We start from the raw sequence: 12,780 nt of genomic DNA, 5'->3' as shown, positions 1-12,780 counted from the left end.
CTGACAAGAGGCGCCATAAAATCATGAAAACAGTGAAATAAGGTTAGTAATAAGAGGCCGAGGAAAATCCCAGCAGGAAGACACAGACTGAGAACACAGGATAGGACAGTTTGTCTTTACCTAATATCATGTGTGAATCATCAGAATCAGTAAAGTCTTGTGGACATCTATATTGGCTACATTTAAGTGAGCTACTGCATAATATGAACTGTATATACAATGGCATGTGTGTGTGTACCTGAACAGCGGAACTTCTTGCTCTTGATTTGTCCGATTCGTTTGTTGGCGAGCCGTCGGGGGCTGGTGCAGCGGGCGCCACTTGTCTCGATGGGATTGTCTTGCAGGTAGTCTGCCAGCCACTTCAGATGGCAGTCACAGATAAATGGGTTTTGGGCTAAGTGACTGATACACCCACACACGCAGCACAAAAACATACGCACACACATGGCATAAGCTGTGAGAACAATATATAGTTGTGAAAATGTTCTGTTTCTTGAGTGTGAAGCCACAGAAAATACTTTGTGATTAGTTGGCAGGTGTGTCAAAAAAAATCATGTGTCAGGCCACATCAAACATTTATTTTATAACGGTAGTTAAGATGCTTGCAGTACTTTACAAAACTTTATATAGACGAAAAAAACTTTACCTGTAAATCTAAAAGACATTCTCTTCTACTTTAATGACATTACAAACAATGAAATACACTGCATGTGTCTTTTAGCCTAGTGGGGCAATATTTTATTCAGACAGAGGCTCTTGAACATGATGAAATTAGGAGGCTATACACACTATGTTCCTTTTCAGTGATGTGTACCATGGAACACTGGTACAGAATGGCGGAGTTAACAAGAAGTAATAAATTGTCAAAGCAGATGACAAAGCCTGCTGTTTACTATAAAAATGAAGATGTGTTTTTTTCCTAAGTGCTATTCTGAAAATATATGTGATTTTTGTTTACGTTTCCAGTTGTCAAGTTATAACAATTGCGAGCTACCATACAAAGTTTCACACCTTGTGTGTGTACACTGGGCCTGTTTGTGTGTGTGTGTGTGTGTGTGTGAACGTACAGTGTTTGTATAGCTCTTAGTGATGAGAAGGTTCCCTTGGCGATTGTCTGAAGCTTGTTGTCATATAGTGAGAGTAGATTGAGGTTGTGGAGGTCCTGAAATGCATCCACGCGTAGACATGCTATCTTATTAGCGTTCAGTAACCTGAAAGAAAGCAGTAATAGAGAGAGAGAGAGAGAGGAAGAGGGAGAGAGATGAAGGTTTATCTTGTTATCATTCTTGGATGAGTGTTTCAAACGTTACAGGTCAGTGAATGATGGCATTCAGTCATAATGTCTCCTCTCTGGTGACAATATTTTAGCTAAGCACTTTTCGGCAGAATATCAATGAGCTGCAGATGAGAGCAACTAACTTTGTGTGTGTGTGTTTGTGTACTCACAATAGCTGCAGAGAAAACAGTCCCTCAAAGAGTCCTTTGGAAATCTCAGTGATCTTGTTTCCATATAGCACCCTGTGCAAAACAAACACCATATTGTTGTTGAGAGAGCCCACACATATGATGCAGCTGTATTGTCAATATTAACACTCAGCATACACCAGAGCCAAACCCTATCCTCACAACCCTGTAAAATGTTCCTGGGGATTATTGCCTAAGTTCTAAGCTAAATAAAAATCTACTACAGTACTACATGAGCTCAAGTGAGCAAGTTTTATCTAAGATGAAATTAACATTTTATTAGTGCTCAACAAATGTGGCTCCTGTGAGTCTTGACAGGGTTCATGTCATATTGTAGCAGACTAATTACAAGCAGCCTGTGGGAAAGTTGTAAGTTATCAGTAGTGTCTGAGAGTAACAATATCTCTGCTCTACTTACAAAATGTAGACATGTCAAATCTGTGGGTAAATGGCTACAAAGGCTCCATCACCAGCAGTTACATCTAATTACACCCAATATTAACACTAATAAATATGATACAGCTAACAGAAAATATTATATGCTCTTTTCTGGTTTCACTTCCTGATGAACCCATTATGTTCTGAATATGTGTCACATAACAAAAGTGGTGAAAAAGTAGTCAAATACTTTATTTATAAATAGTCCACTACAAGTAAAAAGTCCTGCCAAGTATTATCAACCAAATGTGTTTAAAGTATCAACATTAAACATATTTATTATGCAAAATGACCAATGCTAGTACTATATTATACTACTGGATCAGTATTGATGTATTAATATGTAATTGGCACTTTAATGTTGATCAAGGGGAACTAACTACTTTCTATGCTGTTGGGAAGTTTAATCTATAATAATGCATCATATTTTATTTAATCATTTGATGGTTACGTAAAATCTTACCCTGAAAAGTAAGTGCTACAAGTAAGTAGTAATTAATGCAAAATAAAATATGTAAATAAATGTTTTTTTAAATATGTCAAATAAATGTTGCATAATGAAAAGTACATTTCCCTCTGAAACAAATTGTATTTAAATTCAACACTTGTCTAACTTATTTTCCACCTCTAATGTAATGAAAATGTCAAACATAGTCTAATTATGGGTGGAACTATCTTGGAACCAGTCTTGAACGCTTCCAGGTTGGCAAAATGCGAGGTTTCATAGATCGTCCAATTCTGTTGACATTACATGAACGCAGCTCAAAACTATGAGGCTGGGAATCTGGCTCTCTACTGAAGAGAGAGCACAAAAACATCCAGTGAATAAAAAAAAAAGAAAATAAGAGCTCAATCAGGAATGATAAGATCATCTTTTCCACACTACAAGCAAAAACACTGACTTTGTGCCAGCGCCTGGCTTTATGTCAACACCCATGTCAATAAAATATAATGAGTTATGAAGAGTTTTCATCTAAATGTCACAGTGAAAAAAAACCCACCATAAATCTGGCTGTGGCTACAGTGTGAAGAATGTACGCTGTTATCAGGGAAACACTTTTTATAAATACATTAGATTACATACACAAACAGATCAAGGCTGAGACTGCCACTGCCTTGCCCAACAAATACCTCAGATGCTCACACACATACACGCACACGTACACACGGAGCTATCAGTCATCTTTGCACTCCACGCTGAGTTGAGCTGTGTGCGTAGGCAGTCTAAACACATGTGTTTTAGACATGTGTTTGGCTTTTATTTCACTGTGCTGAGTGGCTGTCCCCGAGAGATGTGAGGTTGGGAAACACATGATGTAGGTATTGGACGCTTCGTTTACATCTCTCACACACATCAGCAAGTATTGCTCTGCACGGCAACACATATACGTACTCACACAAATGCACACACATACATAAAATATATAACCAGATATAATCAATAGCTTATTCACCTCCTTTCTAACCAATCTGACACACAGTGAGCACACAGTGCAACATAATATGAAAGCCATACTGTATGTGATGTGTCAGCATGAATGTGAGTGTCTCATTCTCTCTCTCTGGTAAATGTGTAATGAGGTGGCAGAAGCCTCCATTCAGCAATTCAGCATTTATGAATTATTGACTTTGGAGAGGCGAGACCTTAATATAACTCCTTCATGAAATAACTCCCTCACTCCCTCTTCTGCTCCGCTCTCCATCTCCAGTCCATAAGCTTCACATGCACAGAAGATGGTCCAACGTGAGATTCAGGCCCGAGTGGAAGCCGGCAACACCGCAGTTCTCCAAAAAAGCATGATGAATTGATCTGGCATTTGGCACATTTATTTTACTTATACTGCAAATGTGAGGCTACAATTAAAAGATTATTTTAGTTCTGATTTTTTTAAATTTCATAGATCTGGCCATTATTTTAGCCATAGAAATGAGATAAGAGGCCCAACAGGGAAGGAAACGCAGGCAGTCAGATGAGCAGACAGATTTTAACAAACCCTCTCCTTAGCCAGTAATTAGAACAAACAGTCGATTTGGGGTAAATTTTTCAAAAGTTACAAAAATGCAGAACAGAGCAGGTTTTAGCATCTGAGACTGGCGTTAATCCAGAAGCCGTGCTGAGCTGCTTCTGTGTCTGTGTGGTTGTGTTTCCACTGCACTGTAAAATGCATTATCTTCCACATCTTGACCGCGTGGGGGCGGTGCAAGCGTGTGGGGGTGATGATACTAGCTTGCAACATGGAGCCCTTGGTTCTTGTCTTAACCCCTCATCAGAAGACCAAGTGAAGGACTCCATTTTCAGATCTTGCTGCAATGAAGTAAGGGATATAAAGTGAATGTTGGTTAAGGACTTTCCTTCGGTGCAATGTTTCAGCCAATCGTGTCTTGATGAGCTGGTCCTGTGGAAGGTGGAGCTCAGCCCCAGTTGGCCCTGGGCAGAAGCAGGGCCTGACTAAGTATGAATACCCACTGCTGTTAGAAACAGATGGAAATGGAGGCCAACCCATGCCCAGCTGGATTAGCTTGATTAAAGTGGGCTGACCTGTGTTGGTGGAAAAACACCACTCACCTTATGCAAACTCTTAGTCTTAGAAGTATAATGCTAGGTTACAACTGTATGTGATTAGTTAGAAGTAACAAGCTAAAACTACTAAAACAAAAAAGTACTGTATATTACTGCATGTCCAACAATAAATATGGTGAGTTTAACAGATTCTGAAACAGTCTGATATTCTGAGATTCAAAGGGTTGCATTGTAATGCTCTGTGTAAACTACATCTTCTATACAAACATATCACATGATACTCACAGAGAGTTGAGGGAGCGCAGACCTTGGAAGGCATCTGAGGCCAGCTCAGATATCTGGTTGTTACTCAAGTCTCTGTGAGGAGCATACCATAAAAAAAGGAAACAAGACACAGAGCATCATAGAACCACAGACAGAGTCAGTGATAGAGAAACAGATAGTGAAACACAAAGGTCAACATAAGCCACAAACAGAACAGGAACAGAAGTTACTGTGGATGGTTGACATCAAAGGTCATCAGGGTGCACAACAAATATATCTCCTTCATCTACTCACATCCTACGCAGCTTCTTATAAGGAGAAAAGGCCCCAGCTGGGATCACCTTGATGGCGTTCTGCTCCAGTCGTCTGGAACCAAACATACACAGGCCATTGAGGAGCAACATTAACATTCCCTTATCACAGAGCTATCTCTGCTGTATCACTGACTGCTGCTCATTTACGGGGGCTCTGGCTAAAGGGAAAGTTTCCAGATAAGACGCTTTGATGACCTGTGCCAAAGTCTGGCGACATTACTCTGATATTTTGCCCTCTCCAACATGTGTACAGTCAGACAGTGGGAGGGGGAAAACAAAAGAGAAAGACAGAACTAAACAACGTCTCTCTAAACATTTCACATGTTCAGTCACTGTGACAAGAAAGGAGGCGGAACATGATCTGCAAACCAACCATTTAATTGGGAAACATTTCCCTTAAAGGAATTTGTTTTTAATTTGCTGTGCTCAATGTTAATGTTCCACTCCTCTTCCATACTAAAATGTTTCACCGGACACCCAGGAGCTGTATTGTATTGCATTGTATTATGGTTTAAAAATTTCCAGGTCAGGTCAAGTCTTGTCAGAGTCTCAAGGCAATCGACATTTGTCCATGTCAGGTACCAAATCAATTCAGACAAGTCATGCCAAGTCTTAAATCAGTTGAGAGACGTCCACATCTCGACAAAGAATGTCTTTAGTCAAGTCTCAAGTCAGTCAAGACAGGTCCACACCAAAGCTCAAGTCTTGTCAAAGCAGGTCTCAAGTTAAGTCTGAAGTTCATTGATGCAAATGGACGCAAAACTTTAACATTTCCCATTTGAAGCTTTGTTGAACAGTTTCCTTTCAATGGTTAGTCCTAGACTTTAAATAGTCACCACATGTGATTATGGTAGACCTGCTTTACGCTATGGAATTTTAAAAGACCAGAACTCAAGTCAACTCTAAGAACAGAGCATGTCTCGAGTCATATATGACTTAAGTCTGCCTCAAGTTCAGGTCTAAAGTCTCTACCTCTGCTTTGTCACTTTAAATCTACAGACTCGGATCTGTCCTTGCTTCTTGATGCCCCCTTTTAGGTAGAGATACAATCTGTCTTGCCCTTCAGATTAATTTTTCAGTTCTTCCTCCCTCATCCCTTTATTTTCTTTATAAGCAGGGAAGAGCAGCGTGACCCGGCTTTCTCATTTCACAGATGTTTAGTTTTATTCCACTGCACAGAGAGAAAGAGAAGTAATGAAACAGAAAGGTGGAAGGAGACAAAGCAGGAAAACAGAGAGACGCACAGTGAAAGAGGAAAGAGAAAAATATCACTGCCCAAGTGTGCATGCAGGAGTTTGTGTGCAAGAGTGCATGTAAATGCATTTGGGTAAAGTGTGTGTGTGTGTGTGTGTGTGTGTGTGTGTTCCTTACATCTCAGTAATGGTTTCAGGCAGGTTGGTGGGTATTTCTGTAAGTCCCTTCCCTCTGCAGTCCACAATATTGTTACTGCAGGTGCAAGACTCTGGGCACTGTAACACACTGCAGGAGGAAGATGATGACTGGTGACCTACACAGAGACAGGGGGCCAGAGTTATCCATGAATAATAGGTTATGCTTGGTGTAAATCCCAAAGGCGAAGAAGAAGCTGAAAGAATTCAGTAAAGAACAGCAAAGTTTGAAACAGCAGCCAGTGCACAGCAAGTGTGCAGGTAAGAGACACTGACACTAAACAAGACCTTGTCTATATGCAGCATTACTTTGTACTCTTGCATTAGGTGCTCTTTTAAATAAAATATTTTAGAAAAAAAAGAACCAGTCCATATTCCAGTAAATTCAGTGTGTGAAACTGAAGCAAAGTCAAGTAATAGAAGATGACTACTTGCCTTCATCACCATCTTGAAAAGCATGTACAAAAGACAGTAAGAAAAAGCAAAAGAAAAAAAAGCAAGAAAATAGTTTGCCATCGTAAAACAGCAAGTGGACATAAGTCACAAAAAACACAACAAAGCTAACACACATCACACCTTTGTGCCTCTCAACCTACCTGTGCAGATAAACTCCTTCTTCTGCACCTCAGCCACGTTGTGCCCCCTCAAGTGCGGAGGGGCCAAGCACTGAGTGTAAAGACCCAGACGGGGGCGCTGTCGCAACCACTCTGACAGCCAGGCCACGTGACAGTCACACTGCAGGTTGTTGGAGTGCAGGCGACTGAGGGAGAGAGGAGGCAGGAGGAGAGGAGAAGAGGAGGAAAAGCATGAAGAGGGAGCGAGGAGCATGTGGCAAGAAAGGGGGGGATCAGACAAGTAGCAAGAACAGGTGGGGGGGAGGAGGAATGACAGGAGCAGGGTGGGTTGAGCAGGGAGAGGTGCAAGTACAGATTAATCAATCAGTTGCCCAGAGAGGAATTCTCCCCCTCAGGACAGTAATGTGTACTGAATGCTACTTACAAGGTCCGGAGCTTCGGCATGTGGTTGAAACTGGCCACGGACAGTCGGGAGATGTTGTTGTTGTTGAGGGTTCTGAGGGGAGAGTGAAAAACACAATGCCATATAAATTCACTGAACTGTGCAGGAACAAGTAGGAGCAGCTTGGTCAGCAAAGCAGGGTACAGACCTGCTGCATGTAATCAGTGTAATTTTTAACCAAAACTGTCATTTCATGTTAATTTTTTAAAGCTAGAATCTTGTTTGTCCCCTACAGTACTTGTTAACTGAGTCTCATTTGATTAAAACCAGCTGAGCCTGCAGCTTGTTGTTTTCAGACAGGGCTTTAAAATGTGATGCCTTTACGCCTTAGTGACAGTTCACTAAGGCAACTGATGAAGTTACACAGTTAACATTTGGTATGTTGGCATAAATAGGACTGAAAATTTTTGGTAACCTACCAAAAATGAGCATTTCTGAATCCTTTATAAAACAATAAAAAAACACTTATTTATTTAAGGAAACAAGATTTTGTGCATTTGATGGCAGGTCTCTGTGAAAGTCACAAATGTAGGTTAGAGTTGACCTGTGTATGCACTCTGTGTTAGCTGCAGATTTGAATTGTGAAATGTAAATAGCAGCTCCATGTAAAATAATTATTGACTTTGAAATCAAAGCAATATGCATGGGCCTCCCATCACACTGAAAATGAATATCTGTCAAAAACATCAACAAGCTTGTCAGCAGAGCGGGGGGGTTGTTCAGTGGCACTAATGACACGGTGACCTTGTTAATGAATTACACAGTGACAGTAAAGCCACAGAACCAGGCATTAAGTGTCATTCCTTATTCAAACCTGCACAGGCAATGCAGTCTTTCAAAGGTCGACAAGGATATTAACTGTTCCTTATCCTGCTGGTGTTAGTGTTCATCATTCACCGGTCCTCTGCTGTTCCTACCAGAGTGACTGAACAAACAGGTACTCACAGTACTTCCAGGTCACGTAAAGCTCGGAAAGCTCCATCTTCAATACAGTTGATGTGGTTGTAGTCCAACTGGCTGCACACACACACACACACACACACACACACACAAAAGAAAGAAAAAGGGAAGCTCTAAAGATGTCTTACAACATATCTTCATGTGAAATTCAAGCCAGACAGCCAGCTACAGAAGAAGCTGCACCAACTCCCCTGGCCAAAGTCATCACCACTCACATTCTTTCTCTTCTACTTTACTTCTGTCTCCTGAGCTCTTTGTTCTTTGTAGATGCACTTCTCAACCTATTTATCTCTGTATCCATTCCCGCTTCCTGCTCTCTTCTATCTGACGTCTAATTTGTATGCGCTGCTCTTTACCTATTTCCCCTCTCTCTCGCTCCCTCTCTCTCTTTCACAGAATTGCTTTGCTGAAACTATTTAATTAAGACATAAGGACAGTAAATCATGTGCTGTCACTTGCATACTAATGCACACACTGACACACACAGGCATGCATGCTACCCTGCTCTTTTACAATAATTGCAAGGCATTTAAAAAATATCCGATGTGGGAAAAAAAAAACCCAGGACGCTGTGAAATTGTTGCAAAAATCCATATTTATAGAATTACTGCTGGGCAATTACTACCTACAAAATGACCAGCAATTATCTTCAATCATCATAACTATGACTGAGGCTAAACAAAATGGGAAAACAACACAAATGCCACTGATGTGACATCCACAGCACACATGCTCACACACACAGCTGCTAACAAGCAGTGGTGCCAGTCAATACAACAGGCAGGAGGCACATGACATTTAACACAATAAAATATTGATGCAAAGGCACATACTGTAGGGGTTGCACACATTTGTAACCACAGTGAAAAGCAAGTGACAGATGTGCATGCACACAGACACTCTCACACACAAAAAGTATAGCCAAATTTCCCACTTACAGGTTCTTGATCTCCACAGCTCCCCTGAAGGCTTTCCTTGGAACCCCCTGAATCTGGTTCTCACTGAGATCACTGGGCAGAGAGAAAGACATAGAGAAGAAGGGAGGGAGAAAAATAAAGTGTCAGAGAATTAAGCCAGGCTGTCACGGAGCCACTTGCTTTGCAGCACAAGTACTTGATGTAATCACCACAATGTAGCAGGGGAACTTTAGAGCCAGACAGATCATCTGAAAAATTGAGTGCCTTGCACACAGAGTGCTCCTTTGCCAAATATAATCAGCTGTCTCTATTCATCTCCCAGTGACACAAAAAACGCTTCCTCTGACAAGTGGCCACGTATCAAGAGCCAGACGCAATTCAATTGTCTGCTTTGAACATCCATCCAAGTCAGGTAAAAGAGGTTTTAAATGCTTAAATAACCTGTAGGGGGCACTAACGACATCTGCTTCCCTCAGAGCTTTCTGTTCCTCCTCTCATCACTCCCACTCATCTCTCCCTCTCCTTCGGACCCCCCCACCCCCACCCACACTTTCAAGGAGTGAGTGACGGATATGTGAGTATGAGCACTGGGGTTTACAGAGATTTCATTTTCAGCCACTTTAACTAAGCTTGGAATACAGCTAAAACAAAACACGCTAAATTTACTACAGCCACTGGCATGCAGTCATTATGTGGCAATCCATGTTTCTGCACACACACACACACACACACACACACACACAAGTACATAAATACAGTCACATACATGAACAGGTGCCTCACATAGTCTAAATACACCACCTGTAGCCAAGAGAAACACATGCTTGGCTGGCACTGGTTGGTATAGCAACTTGATTTAGAGAAGGACACACACACACACACACACACACACACACACGCACAGAGCTGTTGAAGGATGCACCTGAAATAGTTACATGAAATGAGGTGTTAAACACATTCACATACACACAGGCAAATATATATGTATAAAGTAATGTAAAGCAGAGATATGAGAATGCAATCCGCTATCTGGAAGATGCAGATGTGTTATGCAATACAAAATTAAAAAAATCAAGCTCATCATCCCAACATTTTAAATATCGAACATTTTAAACTTCACTATGCTGCTTGATAGTGTGTGTGTGTGTGTCATTTGCTGCCAATGCAGACCAAAGTTCCAGACAAACTAATTGACCTTTCACTGTTGACCTTCTAGCTCTTGACCCCGACTCAGCCACTGTGACCTCCTCCATGCTAATCGGCTAACAGCTAATGGCCAGCCACATTCCTCACATTCCCATGACTGTGATCATATATAATCAGTGCTGCCAGTATCGTGACAAGAATAAACAAGAATTACAAAGTGATGTGTTTACAAGACTGATAACCTTGAGTTGGTTTGTCCTTGTCCTCTGGGACTGTCTTCTGTAGCCTTTAAGTCCACCTCAAATTACAAAACTAACTAACAGTAAAAGTGCACGCCTCTGTATCCTCCAATCCAATGGGAAGGTGGGCTGGTGCATACTTTTAATTAGTAGATGAGACAGCAGGTGCACCAAAAATACAGGGAACTCTGTTAAATTTAGCTTATTAGCAAAGTTACAGACATTCTGCATCTATACTGACTGACCATGAAGAACATACAGTAGTACCTATAAAGCTTCTGAAACATTATATAAATGAAAGTACTTTTTCTCAAAAGAAATGTGCTATCTACTTTCTTATAGACAGGAGGGAGATATGGCTGGGAAGTTATATGCAGCAGTTCCCAGTCATCTCTTTTCACCCATGCATCAGCCTGAAAACTGGCTGTCAGTCTGTCAATTTCTTGTGATAAATCAATGAAATCTTGCAACTATAATAAAAACTACAATGCTCTGATGAAAGGATCAGCTGAAAGTCAATTGAAAGACAGTTTTGACTAAATTTAATATCAGTTCAGTTTCATACAATGTAGGCACACACAACCATACATGTGCACCTGTACATTCCAGCGCATGGCAATGTCACAGTGGGTTTCAGTGCTGTCTGATACGAAGAACCTGGATTGCGACTTTGTGGTAGATGAAAAAGAGGCTACACCTTTGCTGTTCTACACACACCTAATACAAACACATGTGTGTTTCTTCTCATCCATATGCACACACAGATACACACATGGAGCGGCTGGTCTGAGTCAAATAGACTGTATCCTGATACTGTTTTTACAGGGCCAGGGGGGTTTGGACAACAGCCATGCTGCTTTAACCGCTGGAACTCTAAAACCAAATAAATACACTGAAAGTGCTTTTTAACCCAACACACACACACACATGTTGTGTCCATAACTTCAGGGGACATAACATTGATTTACAATCATTTCCTGGAGGCCTCACCTAACCTTACAAATAAAAACAACTTGCCTAAACCCAACCTCACCCTAAACCTGAAATAAGTCATCACTCTAAAATGTTATGATTTACGTTTTGGAGACTTCCTTTTTGTCGCTGTAAGCACATCGAGTCCCTGCAAAGTGACTGTGTAAGCAGATTTACATCCCAACAACAAGAATAATACTAGATCACACACATATATTTGTCCATAGTGCATTCCATAGGGCCTGACCCTAACCTGAACATAACTCTAGCCCGAATCCCAAAACCAGATTTTTAACCCTCAACCAGCCCTTTGAAGGGATGTAAGACAGTGACAAGTGACTAACGTGTCCTCCAAAAATGCCCTCAGTACCATGGTATAAAACTCAAGCTGGTCCTCACAATGAATACCACACACACAGCTCCACCTCTCTCATTAGTGGTGCAGTGGGTAGAGCAGTCATCTCCCAAATGGAAAGTTGAAGGTTCGAATCTCAGTGCTTGCAGTCCATGTGTCGAAGTGTCCTTGGGCAAGACACTGACCCCCCCCCAATAAGTGTGCTGTATAAAGCTAATAAGTGTGTGTATAAACACATCCTGGCAAAGAATAGTTGATCATGGGCTGCTGGTTATTACAGTGAAGTGAGTGCAGAATAGTTGATCATGGGCTGCTGGTTACAGTGAAGTGAGTGTGCAGCTTAAAATGCAAACATACAAACTGTCAAGTTCTCACATGTGACACATTAAGATTTGACTGATTTCTACAGCATAAGCAGATATAATGGGAGCAGACTGTATAAGGGGAAGTTGCACCTATGCTCCATGTGTGTTTGACGTATACATTTATGTGCTTGAGCACTAAGATGATTAAAAATAGATTTTTTTTATGTCTCTCTGTCCCTGTGATCTACAGCAAGAAAGAGAGACAGCACAAACACATGCAAACATGCACACATGTACACAGACATACACGAGATTGGCAGTTTGGGTTAGTGTGGGGCTTTTAAGGAGGTGCCACTTGAAACCCCATTCATCACTCAGACCACCAGAGAGAGAGCAAGCGAGAGAGGAGGGGGTGAATAGTAAGTTTTACCCCAACTAGGAAATTGACTTCTTAGGGATTTAAGAGTGGATTTTCTTCCT

General features: G+C 41.2%; 1 protein-coding gene across 1 annotated transcript in view; it reads right to left on the bottom strand.

Moving 5' to 3' along the window:
- slit2 (slit homolog 2 (Drosophila)) overlaps window positions 1–12,780 on the bottom strand; it is an 87,227-nt gene that overhangs the window by 20,847 nt on the left and 53,600 nt on the right. The window contains 10 exon segments of the mRNA XM_020602110.1: window positions 239–402; window positions 1,068–1,211; window positions 1,447–1,518; window positions 4,709–4,780; window positions 4,982–5,053; window positions 6,373–6,508; window positions 6,986–7,149; window positions 7,389–7,460; window positions 8,352–8,423; window positions 9,305–9,376. Of these exon segments, the coding sequence (XP_020457766.1) occupies window positions 239–402; window positions 1,068–1,211; window positions 1,447–1,518; window positions 4,709–4,780; window positions 4,982–5,053; window positions 6,373–6,508; window positions 6,986–7,149; window positions 7,389–7,460; window positions 8,352–8,423; window positions 9,305–9,376 (1,040 nt within the window).

This window comes from Monopterus albus, unplaced genomic scaffold (assembly GCF_001952655.1).
Source record: "Monopterus albus unplaced genomic scaffold, M_albus_1.0 scaffold54.1, whole genome shotgun sequence".
In the NCBI taxonomy this organism is placed as follows: domain Eukaryota; kingdom Metazoa; phylum Chordata; class Actinopteri; order Synbranchiformes; family Synbranchidae; genus Monopterus; species Monopterus albus.
The sequence above is the reverse complement of the archived record's forward strand: the minus strand, read 5'-3'. Positions and strand labels throughout refer to the sequence as shown.